Source organism: Falco cherrug, chromosome 11 (assembly GCF_023634085.1).
Source record: "Falco cherrug isolate bFalChe1 chromosome 11, bFalChe1.pri, whole genome shotgun sequence".
NCBI classification, from domain to species: Eukaryota; Metazoa; Chordata; class Aves; order Falconiformes; family Falconidae; genus Falco; species Falco cherrug.
In genome coordinates, this window is record NC_073707.1 from 33,742,241 (window position 1) to 33,764,143 (window position 21,903).

The following is a 21,903-nucleotide window of genomic DNA, read 5'->3' on the forward strand; positions in this document are numbered from 1 at the left end:
GTAGGAAAAATAAAAATAATGCCCCTTGCCAAGCCAGTGCAGACGTTCCTTTATGAAAGGGTTCTTCTTTTGTGAGGCTGTTGGATCGATGCTGCTTGTGCACACCTGAACAGCAAGAGGCTGTGTAACTCCTCTCCCCACCCCTGTATCCTATGTTCAGAATTTCCTACCAGATCTTGCCCTGTGGCTAAATCAGAGATGGAAAATTTATATAAATACTAGGTATACAGTCAAAGAATACAAGCAGGGAATAGAGTTCCCCATAACCCTTAGCAGAGTAAAGTCACCAGAGAGTTAATCCTAAGTGTGAGGTGGGAGCAAGGGAATTTCCAGGAACTACACTCCAGAGAAGCTAAGTATTTCAAATTAATATGTTCAGAAATGATCTGAGTGACAGTGCTAAACATACAGTACCGTATATGAAGTGTAAGTGAATCACACCAGCTAAGCAGCCTGGAGCAAGAACCCTTCAGCCCTTGCTGCTGCTGCTGGGTGGCAGCTCTCTCTCCAAGGATGCTGAGCCAGCTCTGTGGCCCTCGGGAGCAGAGGCATCAGACATGAAGTTCAGCAGTGTGCTCTCGGCAGCTGTATCTTCTATCAGTTTCAAAATTTCAGAATATCTAGTATCCATTCTCAAAATATATCCTGCAGCAGCCCAGATTTGCATCTGGTTAAATATGCTCCACTCTTTTGCCATCAAATCTGCTGATGTTTCCTCATGAAATTCCCCGCAGATTTTCCTATGGTCAACAGTGCGACTGTTGCAATTCTGCTGCTGACAGATGTAATACCTAGAGACAGGTAGAGCCAAAAACACAACTGCAACTGTAGGAGGGATAATACTTGGGTCTAGCTTTTACCTCAGGTGCTGAGACAAAGCTTGAATTTGTATTTCTCTATTTTGCTGCATGAACTGTGACATGCGTTTGGATTCCAATTCCAGAGTCACGAGAACTCTGCAAGTTTGCCTTCTGCTGGACTGTTTAGCAGGAGGCCCAAAGCTTATATAAATATCTAAGCCTATAGCACAGGCTTAAAGAAAAGTAAATCAGTATACCTGGCAGTGAACTAAACCATTCATTTCCTTGAAGTTTTCTTTTGCTGTCTGATGGTGCGAGTACCTCCAATTACGTACAGCGTACAGACCAAAGCCGCTGGCAGATCCTGTCAAATAGAAAGGAAGCTAGGTAAGAAAAAGAGTGAAAATATTCTGGGAGACTACCCTGTTTTCTTGATCTTGTGGGCAGCTCTCCTTCTGTTTTACATAAAAGCTTGATACAAAATCCATTACAACATTTAGCTCTGCTGTCAGTAGAGCTGATGCCATTGTAATCAGAGTCTGTTCACTGAAATCTCTGTATGGGAGCAATTCCTTTTTGGTGAGTTATTATTTTGGTGATATTCCGTTGCCTCTACCTGTTATTTGCAATTATGCGAGTGGATAAAAAACAGGTTCAGAAACTTGTGTTCCTACAGCAAGGATATTCAGTACTTCTAGCTTTCAAAGCAGGATATATGAAACGTGTACCAGGAACGCTTTCTTTTTCCAGGCAGCAGGAGAGACAAATGGCCAGTTAGCTTTCCTGGCAGCAAAGCTGACAAGCGTAGCTGAATGTGAGTTTGCATTTCCTTACGTATTTCTTTGTCTATTTATTGCAACAATGAATTCAATGGAATTACTTGTCTCTAATGCTCTCTAATTGACAGGATTTATACAGTGACATGTTAGTTCATTGTCAAGTGTGCATTCCCATTAAATTAGATACTGCTGTATTAAATAACCCCTTACAGGAAAAAACAAAATCAGTTACATTCCCATTGCACAGAGAGGATCTCCTTGCTGTAACTTTCAGTATTTATACCTGAACATTTCAGCTGAGATGCACCTTAGAGAACAGCAAGTTGACGAAGCCAAGCCCTTGGAAGGTAGGAACTGCCAGAATCAGGGTGATCAGCTGTGGCAGTGCACTTCTCCCCCTCCTCTGGGCTGTTCTACGACCTTGGGAGCTGCAGCTATGCCTCAGTGCCTTGAGTAGCCAGTTGGGCAGTTAGGCACCCCTTGACTGCACCAATTAACTCTTACTCGGCTAAGGCAGAGAACGGCACTGAAAATCCCATTGACTGGTCAAAGCAGGGAAGAAGAATGGAAAGAAATCAGTCATTCTATGACAACCCCAGCACGTTCCTGCTGGATCGCAGCCTGAGTGGTAACCAAGTGGAACGCACATTGTTCCTGGAATTTCTGAGAAAAGTACCAACTCAGGTTGCACTCAGGATTGAAATTTGCTGATGACTGAAGTAAATCATCTCACAGCCTTATAAACAGCAGTCCCAAAGTGAGACCCTTTTGAGCTCTCCTGGACCACAGCGGGCTGTGACCAGCACCTCCCCCTGAGCGGGACACCGCACACAGCTCGCAAACTGCTAAGTCTGCGGTACCACGATACCAGGGGGGCCGTCGTGGGAAGGCAACGATAGGGCCTGGGCTGACACCCCTGCTCCTCGAGGCTCAACCCTGCTGCCAACACTGAGGAACGCAAAGGCATAAGACTTATTTCACTGAGCTCCAGCACAAACTTTTAGTAGGTATACCTTTGCTGTAATATATATTGCAAGCTTGAAGTAGTTAGGTTAATGATATCATTTTGTGATTAAAACCAAATTGATTTGCTGCTAAAATCTTATCAATTGTGAACAAACTTTCTCTTCCTCTCTCTCTCCCCCAAGGTCTAACCTGTTGTCCAAATCTGCGACTAAGAACAGATCCAGTCACACCTAAACTCTGCCAGAGTTTAGAAAACAAGGGGGCCTATTCTGAACCTCATTATTCAGCGGAAGGGTCTCCCTTATTCTTTGCCCCACTTTCTATATCTTTCCCTTTCAGACATAAACTATCAACCAAGTCTGAGACTAAGATTGAATCCAGCCACACCTAATCTCTGTGGGAGTTTAGGAAGGAAGGGGATCTCCTCTAAACCTCATGACTCAGTGGATGATCTCCTTTACCCTTTATAAACTTTGACCTTTATAAACTGTTTCCAACTCTGTCCTAAGTTGATTTATCTCTGTGCATTTACTCCATGTAATAAGTAACAGAGTGAACCTTGCCACCGAATCCTGTGTAGTCAGATTTCCACATATTCATATTAAACCTATTTCACTTAAACTCTTCGGTGGTAACTCTTTTCAGTGACCTGACCTAACCACTCCTTTTGCGACATCAATGTTTCGCCTAATCGGGTGAGAAGACTCCACTAATTCCTAGCCCAGGCTGCGGATGACTGAGCAGCCCTTTGGATTGAGCTATAAAATCAAAGGCATTTTGACTAAGGACAGATGAAATAGATTTACAATATGAGTATATTTTCACAGAGGACAGCCAGGCACCGAGGCTTTTGTGGCACCAGGGATTTCAGATTGTCAGTCCTCCAGAGCATGGAGCCATGAATGCTATCCAAAAAAAAGTTACTCTACTCACACAGATGCGTATATATGCCTAATTGAAAAACTACATCTTTTTTTCATAGCCCTGTTCTCTGAAATAGCTGAACACTTTGGACTGCCCTTGTCAGATAGAAAATACCCCGAGACAGACTCCCAGGATGGAGCATTTCAGCCAGAAATTCCCACTCCCCCAGGTTACAGCCTCTCTGCTGAGGTGGTCAGGCAGCCCCAACATCAGCGCTGCCAGCCCTACCCCATGCACACAAACCCTCCCTTTGCTCTCTAGGTTCAATTCAAGGCAGCACGATTTCCTACCTGCTTTCTCAGGAGCCCCCATGGCTGAAGGGCTGGACACCAGTGCCCGGTGTGAGCAGCAGAGCCTGCGGAGCAGCCCGTCTCCCACCGCATCGCCTGCTGCAGTGTTACCCCCACGTGTGGAAAGGCATGTAGCTGCTGCCTGATGGCAACGGGCTGCACCTCAGATGTGTCCACACTCCCAAGCTGCTGCAGCCTGGCACCTGCCCGCCTTTCACAGGCAGTTGGTGCAGGGCTGCTCGGCTGCTCCCATCCATTTTACCATTTCTTTTTCAGTCTTAAGTAGCGAAGAATGAACTGTTGGAAAAATACTACAAACATGGAGGGAAATTCCTTACCCTGCTTCCAGATGGCACAGCGCAGTTATTGCGTCCTTCACGGGGTCCATTTGCCTGCTTTAGTTCAGAGTTGTAACTAATTTTAAGTGTGTCCTAGTCTGCTTTATCACCAAATAACCTGGTCCACCACTCACACTCGCTTTAACAGTCTGAAAAAAAGCAGTATGAAACAGCTTATAGAGCTCTTGGTCTGAAGTTTTTCAGATCAGCCAGTCTTCAGTGAAGGCTGGGCACCTGTGTCTTTAATACTCATCTTAAGGAACTTAAGGAACGTGCTAGCCCAGTGTTCAAGCCCCACGCCCAAGTTCTGGCACTGCTGGCTGAGCAGGCTCCCAAAGCTCCATCCTTCCCCTGGGGACAAACCAGCAGGTTTCCCACAGGCTGACTTCCCTGTCATGCAAGCAGGAGTACTTAAGAGGTGCATGGACAAACTGAAATCACCAGTATAACCAGGAGTACTGTTTGAAAAATAAAACCGTGGCCATTTCACCAAGGGACTCCACAGCTTTCAGGCCACCTTTGCCATTACTTAAGCTGTAACATTTTAAGCCACCCACATTATCTTTCCTTACTGTGGCTGACTTCCTTCTGACCCAGGGGTGTATCAAAGCATACCTGAGCTCCGTCACCAAAGCAACCAGGCCCGAGACTCCTTCTCTGCTCTGCCCTCCAGGCTGCCTTTGTCCCAGGGTAGCTGGCGGTCGGTCAAGGCAGTGGCAAATGACAAAGTGCCATAAACACATGCACTCACTTCACCAAGTCTTGCTGGAAGGAAACCCCAGTGAGACACAAAATACCTGCTGTTTGGATACCTTCAAGTCAGGTTTCCGGGCAAGGGCCTTTCCCCACCTCCATTTATTTGGGTTTTTTCTCTGGGAGGATAATACCTGCCCCTGTTCTCTCTGCTGTCATCCAAGTTGAGTACTTTCATCACTTCACTTTGCTAGGCTCATACTTTCAATCATAAACATTGTCCAAGAACGTGTCTTTAAAATAAACTTGCTAAGCGGTTCTGCCTGGGTTATTGGTTGTAAAACAACAAATGTATTTTCTGTATCTCTAACCACTCTTGTCAGTGTATACAGAACCCTTCAATATAGGGGAGAAGTACTGGCAGCACACCATCATTCTGCCTTTAACACAGTGATCTGAGTAATACATAAATTTTTATACTCCCAAGTAACAATCTGAAATATTTAGTATGTAATGATAGACCAACCAGACAAAGAAAGGGGTTATGAACACCTCATCTGACAGCAGCTATCCGTCTGGAAATGTGGCAATCACTGTTGTACGAGAGAAAGAAGGGCTTATTTGTATCGTACAGGAAGACAAGCTGAGTAACACCAAAATACAAGCAGTATTTAAATCTGATGACAGAAGTACTTGCTATTACCCAAACAGATCTGTGTCGTACATTCAAGTTGTTCAGAGCAGTTTTACTCGCCACTGCACATTTTAAATTTCAAGGGTCATAAAGGGTATTTTTAATAGCATTCAGAAACTAAAAGACAAATATTGCAGCTCATGGGCCTTGCTTCGGGTGCTTCCCAGAGGAGCAAGGCTACCCTAGCTGTATCTTGAGAGGCGGGGATTAGATCCCAAACTAGCTGTGCCTCAGTCCTGATCCTCTGGGGAACAAGGGACACCGGCTGCGAGAGCTGCAGGGTTCAGGGTTTTGATTTTCCTCTCTTTTAGGTTAAACACGAGCATTCAGGGAGGGCAGCATTTGGACCAAGCAGACAGCAGGCTGAGAAGGTGGATGTGGTCAAACAGTGTCATGTCATCAGGAACTCACGTCCCACTGAGCCCCATCTTCATCGCCCTGAACCAGCATGCGGGGGTCAGGGTGCTGGGCCAGAACAGGACCAGTTTCCTTCCTTGCCATGGGACAACAAGCAAAATCAATGTGGGAATCAAAGTGCAGGTATTTCTCAAGCACATGGGCAGCTCCACGCAAAGCCATTCCCTACTGCAGAAGCAGGGTGGCCAGGAAAGCTCCCATCCTTGGGGAAGCACACTCATCCCACAGTGGGTGCTCCCTATGTTGCCCCATAGTCCTGCCCCCCAAAACAGCAAACAGCAGAGGTGTACCTGTGCTCAGTCCCACGCAGACAGGGGGCTTGCTAGCCTCGGCAGCCCTGGCTCTCTGCAAGGGGCTGTAGAGTGCAGGTGCTCGGTGTCCCTGGCTGTGTCGCCAAGGGTCACCCTGGCTCTGCCACGGGTATGAGCCATGTTCCAGATGGGCAGGGGTGCGTGGCAGCTCCCTTCCTCTGTGGGCTCCTGGCACAGCGACAGGTTTGTCTGCTGGCAAGAGATAAAGCCCCGAAGCCCTGTCCCACACTGCTGTGGCTCTGCTGACACTGTTCACCTCCACTCCCCAGGTCGGTGACACTGGACAGCTGCCTCCCTCCAGCCGGCTCAGCGAAGATGAGCTCCTGCTGCTTGCCTTCAGGGTGAGGATTCTGCAGCTCTTCAACAGACTGCGTGGATGCCTAAACTTTCCTTCTAATGAGCAATGGTACAAAATTAAGCCTCCAGCGTACTTTATCACACAGACTTTAAAGATCTTACAGCTTTGCACAACTTCTGACATAAGCCATGAGCTATGCAGCTCAGTCAGGGCAACAGTAAACGCTCCAGTCTGGCAGCACGTGTAGTGTGAAGGCAAAGCGAGGCAGAGGTGCTCCCTGACACCGCAGCACCTGCACAAAGTCAGCAAGGTTTTGCCTGCAGCCCTGCTGCGCGCCCACACTGAAGTGTATCTTACCATGGAGGCTTGGAGAGGGGCTTTGCTCAGGGCAGAGTAAATCCACACTTGGGATGTCGGTGCATTGCTCCTGAGCAACCTCCCTTCTGCCTCCTGGCAGAAACCAGCCCAGGCTGACCAACCAGTCATTTCAGCCCATGGAAGCAGCACAAAGACAAAAGCAAACAGAGAGAGCACAGCTAAGTCACAGCCTGTGACAGGTGTACAAGGAGCAGGTGTTTGTTCAGAAGTTGCCCACACAGGCACTGCTCTACAAAACTGCAAATCTGAGAGTTCAGTTCTGGCCTGTTATGCCATTGTAGTTCCAGTTTTCAGCAGGGTTATGTCTGATTTACACCAGCATGAGATGAGGCTTCAACACAGATGTCTGCTGTGAACAGCTTATGTGTAACGGCCCATTTTTTACACTTGTGGCAGGAAACGTGAGACCCATTTTTTTGTCCTTCCCTAGTCTGCACCCAGCTCACAGCAAGTCCAGCAGACCTGCCATCTACCCTTCTGCTTAACAAGCCAAGATCAACAAGCTTGAATTCACCCCTCAGATTTATTATTTAATATCCATTTTGTACAGGTGAAATCAATCAAGGGTTCAAACAGGGTTTTTTTAGATAAAGAGGTCTTTACACCTTCAGTTTTTAAATCACAAAGTACCATTGTGCAGGAAGGGAGAGCAAAAACCTGCAATTTTAGCACTAGGACAGCACACGGGTATCAGTACCTGCTGCTCCCCAGGGATGCTGGTTGTTGGACCCTTCTACACAAAAGAAAGACAGATTTAATAAGATGATTAAAGGAGGAGAAAACCCTTCCAGGATTATTGAATACACGGAGAGCACAGGGGGCCCAGGAAGCCCCGTGCTGAGTATTTCTGGAGGCTGGGATGGGAGAAAGGGTGAACGCGAAGCAGCATACACTTGCCCCAGCGTCTGTCCCACTGGGCACCCCCAGACACAGGCTGCTAGGCTCAGGACACCTGTGAGCCAAAACTGCCCAGCTGGGCACCGATTTCAGACTGGAACAAATTAAAGCACCACCTGATTAAAGCACCACAAACAGAGTCAGCAGTTGGTGTTTGGCAACTGGTTTTAGTAAGGCTGGCAGGTATCACTGCCTTTAATGACCGCCAAGGTTCTTTATTTCCATTTTATTGTTCCATTTTTCCCTCCGGAAGAGCTCTACGAATGGCGATAGTGGGGCTTGGCCCAGCCCATAAAACCAAGCCTGCTCTGCGCACCCTAAAACCCAGAGCAATTACAGACACGACCAACGCTGCCCAGCCTGTGCCCCACAATGGGAAAAGCTTCTGATGCATTTAAGAGAGATCAGCAACAGCTCTCGCACACCTAACTCCAATGTATCGATAAGCAATCTTGACAGATGAAAGAGAAGGAACACTGGGAGCAGCAAGCAGACCGTGAACAATTCAATAGGCAAAGCAAAAGCTGTGCAAGCCAGCAAAGCAAAACAAAAAGTAGGGCGATATTGTGAACTGCTCATGGAAAGTCTTAGCCTAGCAACACATCTGTGCATTTATTTGTTTTCTAATTTGTCTGAGGTGTATAATTAATGAGAAACTGAAAATCTATCCACACTGGAAACTTTTGGTTAATCTCTTTCAGCAGAGAAAGCACGAATTACCTAAAAGAGATAATTTCATCACAAAGCAGCTTTGAGGCCACTGTGTTTAATGGCAGTGATGAACAACACCTTTGTAACAACTGGCATGGACTTTTCTCTCAGCTGGGTGGAGCGAGCTTTTCGTTACCCTAAACACTTCCTAGACCAGCCCCTAAATCCTCAGGGAGGGTGAAAGAATTCTTACACACCATGACAGTTGCCTTCATCACCACTCTCCAGATTCCCTTCTCACCTGATTTACTGTCCCAAGAGAGGTAATCTCCCTTCCCACCCAGAGAAGATATTGATAAGACAGATCCAGGAAATACTTCAGCTGCTTTTACAAGAGGCATGAAACCCTGCAGCCCAGAGCAGGGACGAGCAGGAGGCAGACACTGCCGAGACCAAGCTGGAGCACGCCGCAGCCGAGACATACAGTGGTGTGGAGGAACTGCAGAGCGGAGGCTGCAGCCTACAGCTCACACTGACCCGGGAAGCCAACCTGAGCAAAATTCCCAGGCCCTGCAGCAGAGCTGCCTTTGAAACTTGGTTTTAGCCCAGTGAGCTTCCCCGGTTCAACAGCACCTGAACTTTGGTCGTGGCCGAGTTTTGGTAGGTGCACAAAACTAAACCACAAAGCTCCTTCCAAAACACAGAGGCATCACGTCGTGGTTTCACCCCAGAGGGCAGCCCAGCCCCTACGGCCACTCTCTTGCTCCCCTTGGCTGGGATGGGGGAGAGAATCTGGGGGTGAAAGTGAGAAAACTCATGGGTTGGGATGAAGACAGTTCAACAGGTAAATCAAAAGCCGCATGCACAAACAAAGCAAAGCAAGGAATTCAATCACCATTCCCATGGGCAGGCAGGTGCTCAGCCATCCCCAAGAAAGCCACGCTCCAACACTTTTAGGAAGACAAACACCATTACTCCCAGCATCCCCCCCTTTCCTTCTCCCCCCAGCTTCATATACTGAGCATGACACCATGTGGCATGGAATATCCCACGGGTCAGTCAGGGTCAGCTGTCTCGTGCTCCCCCCAGCCTGCTCGCTGGCAGGGCAGGATGAGGAACAGAACAGCCCCCAACACCGTGCCAGCACTTCTCAGTTGACAACCAACACATCCCGCTACCAACAGTTTTTGGCGCAAATCCAAAACACAGCCCCATACCCGCTACTATAAAGAAAACGAACTCTACCCCATCCCAAACGAGCACACTTAGACAAGACAAGCGCCAGATTAATGACTTTGGAAAGCAGGCTTTTTATGCATGTTTTTCAATTGCAATTTTAAGAATATCCATCAGTGACTCAAACAAGGTACTTCACACAGTAAATGAGAACTCTTTATTTAAATTAACTTTCTTGGTTTCTATTTAGGACAGTAGAAAGGCCCAGCTTTTCATCTCTTCAGAATGGTCAAGAAGAAAACATCTTCAGCTGGCCAACACAATTTAAAACAGCAACTGACCTTAATTTTTACTGAACTCACAAAATGATGTAACTACCCTGCATATAATTTTGTTTATATAATTTAGTATATAATGCACTGTTCAACTCTGCCATATATTTTGAAAAATATACAAACCTGCTTTAACCACATTAGAGATATTTGACAGCTGTCAATTACTTAGCAGTTTAGGACAATATCAGACACTCCTAGAACTTCATTTTAAACTACAAAAAGAACATAAATTCATATAAAATACAACAGATTAAACAAACTTCTTTTTTCTGAGGAAAAACTAGGTATCAACTCAATCTGCCATTGTGTGAAACATGAATATAAAATAAGTTACAATTAGTAATGCCTGCATTGTTGAGCTATGAACTGGTCGAATGAAATCTTAAAAAAACTATACAGTATTATTGCACTCCATGACTGTGCAGTATCCAGAAACATGCCAGCACTGAAAGAGGTCTTTCATTAAGTTTTTTTTCAGGAGGCACAACGTGGCTGCGAGAGAAGCATCCAGTCTGTACTAACAGCGTGCTGTCTTCAGTACAGGCCTTCATGGGTCTGAGCCACGCTGCCTTTGGAAACCACCACTTAATGCCTGGAAACGGAGACACAAGCATTACAGTCGGCAACTGCTCCCGCATTAAACAAGCAAACCATCTCCAACACCGGCAGAACAGAGAGCTGAGGCATGTCTGTGAACGAGGGAGAACCGCAGGCTACGCGTGCTTTGGATTATAAAAGCTGAATTACAAGCACTCTCTCTTGGGAGGTCATAACTCACGGCAAGAGAATACTGCTCCTATGATTTCACCCTGGGCAATCACCTACAAGGATACCATCAGAATGATACTACGTTAGCGTGAATTTAGACAAGGAGACATTAAAACACAAAGTCGCCAAGTCTCAGAATTAGACTCTCTAACCTGCAGTGTAATTTCCTACAGGGATAGAAATACAACTGAGTGGGGGGTTTTCTTGCTGTTTTTCTAAACTTGTATCCCATTACACAAAATTCTACGTAAGAACAGCCTTAGCATGCTTTGTAAGCTCAAAAGCGACATCAGTCTGCTTTGCAACAAAGAATTACTACCGAGACTGTCAAAATCATACATATTGGATGTTAAGCTCCAGCAAGTCCATCTGAAAAGTACAGGAAACACCCAAATTTTTAATGCTAAATAATGTTTAAAAAAAAAATAGGAAACAACTTACTTCATGATTGAGATGACTTTTGCTAAATGACTAGGACAAACCAGACTTAACTGAACAAACAGGATATGCCTGCAGTCAACCGTTCCTCTCATTCCCTGCATGAGGACTTTCAAGGTCACAGCCCCTCTGAATTGCTCTCCCTGCTTCAGGAAGCTGCAGGGGTTAGTGGAGGGAGAGATCGATAAGGAAAAAAAATGGGGTTTGAAGTCTGAGCTCTGAAGCAACAAGAAACAAGGGAGCAAGCGCTGGTTACTGAGCATGGCTTCCTACAAGGGGAGAGACTGCCTGTAGTGCTCTGACAGAGCTTGGGTTTCTCTGAACGTACACCTCCAGGCGCTACGTTCATGCTCGTGTAAATGCAAACTTTCAGAAGCCACATCACATGAAACAAAGCTCCAAAGAAAATCTGTAGAGGTGTCTGAACAGTGCCAGGTCATTAACTGTGCTGCAGCTGGGACCAGCTGGTCAGTTTAAGGTGGTGAGATGAGTTGCAAGGTGTCAGTCAACAGAAATGACAGCACAGGGTCTGCCGCTTGAGAGCAGGGTGTCTGTTGGAAGGTAACACCAAGACACCAGCTGCTCAAACCAAAGTGTCCTTGAGCGAAACACTGTACCACAGCACATCAATACCTCACCTACATAGTCTCCTAAGCACTGCTCATTTTTGAACCAACAGAAGTCTTTTTGTACCACATCAATGTTCCCATGAAGAATCATAAACTACATATTTTGAAAGCCACAGGTGATACAGGAACATGGAACTGGTTTGTCATAAAAATATATAAGCATGGATTTGAACCCTCTGCTCCTAACAGTCAACAAGTATTTGCAAAAGGTTAGAACAGTGCAGCACACAGGTGGCAGCAAGAAAATGCTCTACTTTCCAGGGTCACAGAATTCAATTAGGTTACAAGTTAAGAGAAATCCTTTGCACACACTCTGTTTTAAAGCACATAACACAGTCTTGTTTTCGGATCTCTGCAAAACACAGTTCACTAACATAAGGCCTTCTGCACGCAGCAACACATCTTTTCCTGCCCAAAGGAATGCCAGCTTCTAGTTTTGAAACAGGCAGAACAAACCCCAACCCAAAACCTCCCACTGAAACAGTACCCGTAAAATCATAACTGTCAATCTACTTAAAGTCACTAGAGCTGGTTCTCCAGTAAAACACTTTTAAATGAACAAACACACAATTACAATGTTCAATCTGCAACATGCGGTCCTTCACATCTGAGTCAACAAACAACTGGTGACTAGAAGAAACTTACAAGAAGTTTCAGTGCTGATAGATGGGGCTATGATCGATGATGAGGCATTGACTCCATATGCACGTTGAGCTTCATTTCATTATCAAGAATTTGTACAAGCTGCTGCATGGAAGGAAGGTGGCCAGACTCCAGCTTAGACCACACTGGAACATCTACCACAAAACACACGGGAGGGGAGAAAAGCACCATTACATTGACAAAGTCAGAAAACATGCACTGCTATTTTAAACATAAAATTGAAAGTGTCTAGGAACCTATGCACATTGGTACTATTTCATATGAAGGAAAACATCTGGATCAACAACACTTCAGACCGCCAGCTATACTAAAACCCAGTGCAACTAGGAAAACTAGGAGTCTAATGCTTCCACTTCGAAGTACATCATAGGGATTTAAAAGTTCAAAATATCCACTGACAGAACACCTAAAAATAGCAAGTGCCAGAATAGCATACCGAGTTTTTTAAACCATTGCTAAATCTTTGAAACTGGTAGGTCTCATTAGTCTTCATCTCACTCTGCCTAACATCTAAGCCTGGCCCTCAAAAGTTCTGCTTACCACGATCTGGCTTGGAAGGTTCCACTCAAAGTAGCTGCAACCATTACCTGCCACCACCCAGCCCCAGAAATATGAAAGGCAGCACAGCCCATAAATACCACAGGGTAAAAACGACATTCGTGTTCAATGTTGTCAAATAACCTGTTCCCCCAGCTATCCCTCACTGCTATAGCACTTGTTAACTCACACTGAAAAATACATTGTTCTCATCTACATAAAGCAAAAGCCAGATGGAAACCACATTGTCCCAAAACACAAACCAGAAACTTAGAGAAGTCCAGATGTGCCCGCTCACCCCTACAAATGCTCTGCTGCCCATTCCAATCTGAGATTTAGGACTAGAAGTGCACTGAGTTTAACTATTCTGATGCAATACAGTCTGTCTTTAACAGGTTCTGCACTATATGACTTGACTTAGAAACTACTATGGTGCAAGATTTATTTCAGTTATCATAAATTGATATTATAAAGCACAGAGCTGGATGACACGCCTGTACCTCCAGCTTGAAAAATTCTGTACTCCAAGCTTACGTAAACTCTAAAACTATACAATTATTTGAAGGCAGAAGATCCACAGACTCTTTCGCTGTCCACTGGTACTGAAAATGTGGAAACAGCAATGGATTCGACAGGATTCCAAAGCTAAACCATAATACGCAACAGGATAGGGAAAGCCTGTAATTAACTGGAGAGTACACTTCCCTAGTTGATCCTTTCTTACTTAACGCACATCACATGCAAGAAACACACGATACAGTTACTCCAAGTGACCAAGCATTCTTCTAGGCAAGTTTTTATATAACTATCTCAAAATATACATAACTGACATCTCTATAAGCTGCTTTATCAGACTTCTATGATTTTCATCATTTACTGTGATACAGAACAGCTGACATTTCAAAATGAGTGTCAATTACCACATACCATCACATTTTAAAACATACCACATTTCATAACATTATCCCTCATTCACCCACAATCCATGCACACATGCAACACAATGAGATTCCTTTAAAGTTCTCAGCTCACCATTCAAAGTTATTTCAAATGCACCTGTTGACATACACTGGTTTTCAATCATGTTGCTCAGGAAGAAGACCATCATACAAGCATAAACCTAGAAGAGAACAAGAAAGAATCCCAGATGCTTCAGCCATGTGAACCACAGTTTATTTAATTCACTCTTAATAAGCACTGGAATTTTACAGGTGTCCTTGAATTCACCTCTGCAATTTACCAAGTAATCTTCCCATTGCATAGACACCATCCTTTCAACCTCTTTTTAAAAAAGACAGTGCACGTCACCTTCCCTAGACAGGTATCAAAACGGTTCTGAAACCATCCAACTCACAATCCTGAATCAAACCAAGTTTTGTCTTCTCGCTCCTTTTCTCCACAAATCTACGTGCATCTTAACAGCCAGCTGGCATAAGTACAGGGCTATGATGGCAGTTGCAGGGTGACAAGGGAACGCAGCTGTTTCTACATATTGCCCGTCAGCGTTAGGGCAACACTGCGGATCAAAGAACCACAGGCCAAGACACAAACAGCAGAGCGAGTCAAATTACATTTGTTCACAAGAATTGTCAACCCTCTAGCATGTCTTCAAGCTAATTATCTGGAATTTTCTTTGTGCATTGGTGCCTCAGGGTGCAATGATGTAATCTTCAGCAACACAGCATCTCCCTCCATCACCAGTGCCTCTATAATTCACTTTTCACGCACAAGGGCACATTCACACAAGTTACTGCAATACTGAAGAATTTAGCATGGGCGAACTGTTAGTCATTTACAACATCACAGATGTACTGCAGCTAGCCTAGCTCAGTAGCACATTTGGCCCGTTTAATTAATCAGGATATATTACAGCTTCTATGCATTCACATGGACTGGTGACAGAGACCCACTGCACTGGGTAGCTCAGTTTCAGGATTCATGCACCAATAAAACACATACAGCTTAATAAACTTATAAATTGCTTTTGTTTAGTAGAATAAATCTGGAATAAGGTTACTATAAATCAGAGTACAAGAACATTAATCTGTTAGCATCATCAGTACTGACTCATAGGAATATTCATCCCACAAGGCAAAGCTAGTCATGCCCAAATATGTTCTGCAAAAACTCCCACAAAACTTCAACTTGATTTTTCTAATCACCATCTTAAGTGCATGCCTCATCTATTAAAAGTCTGATGAAAGCAACAACTGCAAAATAGTTATGAGACAACAGAAAAGGGAAGATGTAATTTTAACACCAACATTGCCAGCTTGAAACGCTACTCTGGAGCCCTAAAAAATGAAACCAAATTTTATCAACTTTGTCAGTAACGTTCATCTCAGCTGTGCCTCTACAGCAATCAAAACTGGGTCTGCCAAAAACATGAAGCACTACTATTAAGAGTAATTAGGCTACCACAAAACTCTCAAGTGTATTTAGTTACAGAAGCTTAAAGGTTCTGTTAAGGCTGCAGTGCGTGAAAGTTACACCAGTAAGAACTGTGAAGTACTCCCAGAGCACTCTCATGAAGTCATTCTAAAATGGCTTTGAAAAAAAAGAGAAAAGTATACTGTTTACCTTATTTTCTTGGCCCCACTGCCAGATGCTTGGAGCTTGCATGCCAAAGAAAGCAAATGGATCCTTGCCAACAATTATTAAGCCTATTAATACTAGTTTGAAGACAGACAGGAAGGATGCTATGTGCCTATCAAAAGATAACACATAAAAAGTGACTCAGAAGATTTGCAATTACTATTTCACCACCTTATAGCTGTAATTCATCTCATTAGAAGAATTTTGATAGTGTACAGTCAAGAGATTCAGAGGAAACGCAGGTAAGTTTATCTCCCTGAAAAAAAAACCAACAAAACAACAAACACAATAAAACCCAACACACGTTAACAAAAACCCACATCCTCAGACAGATACTATTCTTGTACACCTTGCATACAGATTTTTTTCTTTCCCTAAGCAGACCTCAAACAGAAATCTGCTTTCAATTTATACATGTCCAAACTGGGTAATACATCCTGTTTGTTAAAGAAGTTGTTCCATATTATAGAGACACATTTAATTGACATGCACTACTTCCTCATAAAGCATCTTGCCAACAGATGCAGAAAACCCTACAGTTTTTTTCCAAGAATTAAATCTATAGCCAAAAAGCAAACACTGAGGTATTCAATCCTGTACCATTCTTACCATTGTAGTTATTACAGTAGTTAGCTCAAGAAGTGGTTCAGAAGCCACCATAGTAACTATGGCATCACTCTAGCATGTACAGAGTGGTCTAAAGAATAGGAAAAACACTATTTTCATTTTGTCTTTTTCCAATTTTTGGGGCTTCCCCTCACCTCCCTGCCAACTGTAATAAAGGACATCCTGGTAGCCTCTCTGATGAGGCTAGCTCTCCCCTGACTTAGATGTCAAAACCAAACTCTTCCCTCCTCTGCAACCTTAACCTACTGCAGGAATTTGTCAGTAAGTGCATAAGCCTGAGCAACAGATGTGAATTTATGTCCAGATACATCATGGAAAAAAAAAGCCAGAAAACCTCACTGTGAAAAAACCCTGACTAAATAATTTACTTCAGAACAGGACAGGACAGGCCTCATCATACACACAATCAGATGGTAGTTTGTATGGAAAACTAAGGTGGCTATCTGGAAGGGAGAAAGTAACTGAGCTTGCATGTAACCATAAAGAAAAAACCCCATAGGTTTCCATTTCCAATATTATTTATGTGTAAATGCACACGTTCACCACTCACCATGCTGTGCCTGCACAGTGGAAAAAAAAGACAATTAGTACTGCCAGTCATGTGCTTACCTATATATAGGTTGAGGAAGGTAGTTCTCCCCTTCAATTCGGATGTCTGGGTACCGCTGGCTAATAACCCGCATGTACTCCTCAAACACCCGCCTGTAGCCTCAGGAGACACTGAACACAGACAGGGATTGTCATTGAAACTGGAGTGCTACATTTTAAAGTAGCTGCCGAACTGGCAACACCGCTACTCACACTGTTCACAATCCATAGTTTAACGCAAAACCAAAATTCTTCATGCCAAAGAAGAATGCCGATCTGCGGCGCGGTTACACGTCAAAAGCCCCGAGAGCCGACGGGTCACCCGGCTGGACGGACCGTCTGCACGTACCAGCGCAGAGGCAACGCTGTGGTGGAGCCCACCGAGCAAGGCGCAGCTTGCTTCCCCCCCGTAAAAATTAAGTTAGGAAGCCAGCCTGCCTACCACCTCGCTCCGCGGCCAAAAAAAGTTCTCCAGAACGCCCTTTTAATTCCCCCCTAGTCCAACGCAGCCCTTCGCGGGACAGCCCACGGATGGGCTCCCGCCGCTCCCCGCCATTTCCGTACTTGGCCGCCGTTAATCGGGATGAACGTCACGGAGCCGCCCCTCGGCCAGCTGCTCTGCAGGAGCTGGAGTAAAAATTACCTGGCTTCGTCCCGCCACATTAGGTACCGAAGTACCCTGCAGCGAGCGGCCTTCCGCGTGGCAGGCCCAGGGGGCCGCCCCCCCCCGGGCACCCTCTGCCCGCCGCAGCCAAAGCGCCCCAAGGTGCTGCCCCCCGCACGCCAGTGGCACTGCTGCAGCCGCCTGCTCCCCGGCCCCACTCCCAGCAGCCGGCACCACCACTCTCGGAAGGACTTCAAGGCCCCCGATCCCGCTGCCCGCGGTCACTAAACCCATTTTTAAAGCCTCAGCCCCCCCCGCCGCTCCCGGCGCACCCGCAGCCGGGACACCGCCACACCTTGCACCCGCAGGGCCCGAGGCTCACGCTCGGCCGCGGGCCGCCATTTTCCCGGAGTCATCGCCCAGCAAGGCCGTCCGCCAGCCCCGCTGCCCCCGCAGCCCGGCCCGCTCAGCCGCGCCGGCCTCGCACGCCTCACAGGCCCCGGGGCCGGGATGCCCCGGCCGCTCGCCCAAGGCGCTCCCCCCGGCCGCACCCCCGGGGCCGCCGCACGCCCGCCGCGGCGGGGAGGGGCGAGCGCGGGCGTAGCGGGGCCGGCCGGGACGACGCGGGGAGGACGAGGAGGGAAAGGGATGCGTAGGCCCGGGCCCGGCCGGCGCCGCCATCTTGCCGGGCGGCCCTCACCAGATCTGGAACTTGAGCAGCGGCCCGGTAGCGTAGGCCATGCGCAGCTTCTTGGCGGGCAGGCCGCCCTGCTCCGCCGAGCCGCCACCCGGGCCCGCCGCCAGCGCCAGCAGCAGCAGCAGCAACAGCAGCCGCCGCCCCGCCGCCCGCATCTCGCCGCCGCCGCGGGAGCGCGCGAGCCACCGCACCAAGGGCACGCGAGCGCCAGGCCCCGCCCCAGGCGCGCCGGAAGAGCCCGGCCTCCCGCGGGCGAGAGTGGGCGGGCGGGGGAGGCGGTGCCGCCACCGGGCTCCAGAGAGCCCCGCCAGGGACAGGGCGGGCAGCAGGCGCCGTGACAACCCCACTGAAGGCACAGGGAGCCCAGGCGCGGTGACGGTCCCACCGAGGGCAGGCGGCACCCCGGGGAATGCCACCAAGGACAGGGGGGCAGCAGCCACCTGACGGCGCCGCCGAGGACGGATTTAAGCGCAGGAAGCCACGGAGCAAGCTGCCCCCGGCCCGCCGCCTTCGCCGGGCCGCGGTGCGGGGGCCCCCGCGTGCTCGGCTCTCGGCTTTTAACGCTCACAGAGAAAGTGACCAGGCAAGAGGAAGGGGGAAGTTAGAACTGGAAGGAAGGAAAATAAAAATCACACAGGAACAAATACTTGCAAGGCTGACCACAGCAGCTGCAGCACCTGAAGCTTCATTTATCCTTAGCAGTGAATTATTTTTGATGGTGGTGGCATGGTCTCGTTCTTTTAAACACTCTGCCCTTGAAACAGAAGAACAAGAGTACTTTTTATTATCAAATGCTCTTTATTTTTATCTACATCCCATTATTGCATAAAGATCACATCTTTTTAAATATAATAAAGCTATCAAATAGGTAAACCTCATCACCCTCCCTCACACTCAAACAAGGAAAAGGTAAACCAACAGGCTGCTTCTGGGCGTTGGGGTTTTTTTTGTTGGATTTTTTTTTTTTGGGGGGGGGGGGGGGGGGGCGGAGGGCAACATGCTTTAAGAACATAAGCACATTTCTAGTTTGAACAGCAGCAGCAGCACCAGCTGATGTGATACTCGTTACTTGTTTAGTTTCACAAGTGCACAGACCTTTAGGAAAGCTTTGTAAAAGGCAAGTATGCAGCATATATCCTCAGTCATTTGCTGAAACATTTTATTGTGTTCAAGTTAATACAAATTATATTTTTCATTAACTTTGTGCTAACACCACACCAGATTTCCAATGTTTTAAAGACCCAGCTCTAGGTCTTCCAGTTCCTGAAGGAGAGCAGTTTCTTTCTGAATCTTCTCCAACTAGAACAAAAAAACAAACAAAACCAAACACAAAATGTCACAGATGTAGCTTATTATAAAATAAAACTTGAATAAACTCCATACATCTGGAACAGTACCTGATTCTTCTCTAGCTGTTTGCCCGCAGCTGCCTGTTCTTTCAGCTGCTCAATTGCCTTTAGTTTCTGGAAAAAAACGAACACACACACATACCATACTAAAGACAAAAATATTGGTGAACCAAGTAGAAAAGAAAGAGTCTTAGAAGTTCCTGCACTTGCAATTGCCTGATTTACCAGGAGGCAGGTCTCAATATGGAAGGCACATTTCATTCAAGCATCTTCAAGATGCTCAGTCCAGAATTTTTCACCAATGAAAGACATTTCCTTCAAGAACAAAACCTAGAGAACAGAAGCACTTAGGCTCTGAAACATAAACATCACGCATTATCTCACTGAAGGGCTACATCCAAATTCAGAAATGACTCTTCCACTATCACTATCCCTCTTCACCACACATTTTCCTCAGAAAGCTTGGACTATTAATCCAAACAGAGACCACAAAAAGCAGGAGGCAGCCAAGAGAAAAATAGAAGTCTTGACGGATTACACAGAAATGGGATTCTCTAGCCTTAACCAAAAAAGTTCCATTCTGAAATTACTTAATCCAAGATTGGCTGTCAACATCACAATCATACCATTTAGAAGTTAGGGAAGAAATCAAAACCACAGAGCATGGTTCCCTTCTCAGATCCAAGATCCAATAAACAAGCAGCCCACACAGCTGCCTCCTAAGCACAAACACCATTAAGCCATACCCATTCCTTAACTGCGACAACTGGGTGCACATGCAACAGCGTTCATAAAAGGAGACTGGAATATTCCCCCATGCACTCATCAGGGGCTTCCACACCGCAACCTCCAAGAAGATCTTTAGGAGTCCTGGCAAGTGATGACCTCTAGTGTTTTACAAGATTTAAACCAACTTCCTTTTCCAAATTCAGGAAATTACCATCTGTGTAAATTCTCTCCTACTGAGCTCAAGTCACCTTACAATCAGACTAGATCTTACAGACCCATCTCTTAAGAGAAATCTGCTCTTTGTTAGAAAAAAAAACCCAACCCTCACCTTTTTTAAGTTCTTTATCTTCTTGTCAACTTCAGGATCTCCTGATGTAACGGCAGGCACAGCACTCCGTGGTGCATTCTGCGATGCTGAGGATTGTGTACATTCCTGGTTCACATCAGCTTTGGCCTCCTGTAGACAAATAAAAAAACCACATTATCTAGAACACACCTTTAATTATAAAGGGACTGAAAAATGTCTTTAGTGATTTTAAGGGACCCATTTAATATTACTTCCTTTAGTTTGCTGGTATACTCCAAAAATCGTAAAATGACTTGCTTTGATGTATTGCATCACCTATATATATGCTTTCCACAAAAGAAGGGTTATCTGTAACAACTCACATGCTGTTTCTTGTTTAATTTCTACTTCCTCAAGACACCAACCATACACAGCACAGGGAAATATCAGTAAGAACAACATGACAAATACATATACAAATGTTTTATAAAGCAGACTGGTGGGTCATTGCCTCTGAAGCAAAAGAAAGGGCTCAAAACCAGCGTAAGAAATTAAAAAAATATATTATTTAAAGAAATTATTACTTTAGAAGTTCAAAGAAATTAGAAGACTAACACTAAAAGCTGATTTTTCTCTATCTAACCAAAGAACAGCAAGCAAAGAGGTGTCACAGAACAGGCTGTCTTTGGTCTGCCCTAATAATGTGCCTCAGCCCTGACCTGCTGGGGGAACAATGAAGCAGAAGCAAGTCCATTCTTTTCTCTCATCTAACACTGAAAAAAACCATGCAAGTTGTCCGAAGGTGAAAAGCTAGAATCACTTAGTCTTAACATTGATTTCTGCTAATGTTCACAGCAACTAACCAAAGCTGTTATTTTTAAGTCATCCTTTTGTACCTGCTTTAAAAAGTCTACCAGCCTGCTCCACAACTTGGCACGTGCAAGATACGTAGAGGGCTCTTGGTGCAACTAATGGTTGCTGCTCGGCAACTGAGCTGCACCATTTGTCAAAACTGATTAACATTATCCCTGAAAGAACTACTTTTGCAGTACCTGTTTCGCAGCTTTTTTTGCTTCATGTTTCCTTTGATTTTTGAGAGCTGTTTTAGAGAGTGGCTTATCACCGCTTCCCAACTGTGGTTTCATATTCTGAGGTGGCTCATCCTCATGCTGCAGGATATGCAAAATTAACAGTTAGGAAGCCTGTATTCCATGTTGGCAAGCATGTTGCTACAAAAAGCCTGAGTGAACCCCCAAACCTACTTAAGACAGGACCATGTGCAAAGATGAACCATAAAGGAAGAGGAAGGAAAAACAGAGACAGGGACACAGACACACAGGGACACAGACACACAGGGACACAGACACACAGGGACACAGACACACAGGGACACAGACACACAGGGACACAGACACACAGGGACACAGACACACAGGGACACAGACA

The 21,903-nt window shown here is 45.9% G+C and overlaps 2 protein-coding genes across 2 annotated transcripts; one reads left to right on the forward strand and one right to left on the reverse strand.

The window, feature by feature from the left end:
* The first annotated feature begins 1,154 nt into the window (after positions 1-1,154).
* ERICH6 (glutamate rich 6) lies at positions 1,155-10,177 on the forward strand. Its single transcript, XM_014287509.3, is given in 8 exon segments — positions 1,155-1,567; positions 1,570-1,614; positions 3,731-3,812; positions 3,814-3,890; positions 4,046-4,127; positions 5,358-5,510; positions 5,796-6,024; positions 6,482-10,177. Coding segments are annotated over 8 exon segments (1,080 nt in total). The 5' UTR covers positions 1,155-1,431; the 3' UTR covers positions 6,758-10,177.
* SELENOT (selenoprotein T) lies at positions 9,807-18,316 on the reverse strand. The gene is made up of 6 exons (XM_055723970.1): positions 18,097-18,316; positions 16,814-16,924; positions 15,563-15,689; positions 14,015-14,102; positions 12,428-12,579; positions 9,807-10,539 (listed from the first exon to the last, which is right to left on the reverse strand). Exons 1-5 carry the CDS (start codon positions 18,246-18,248, stop codon positions 12,455-12,457), a joined length of 603 nt encoding a protein of 200 aa, XP_055579945.1. The 5' UTR covers positions 18,249-18,316; the 3' UTR covers positions 9,807-10,539; positions 12,428-12,454.
* Between the last annotated feature and the right edge of the window lie 3,587 nt (positions 18,317-21,903).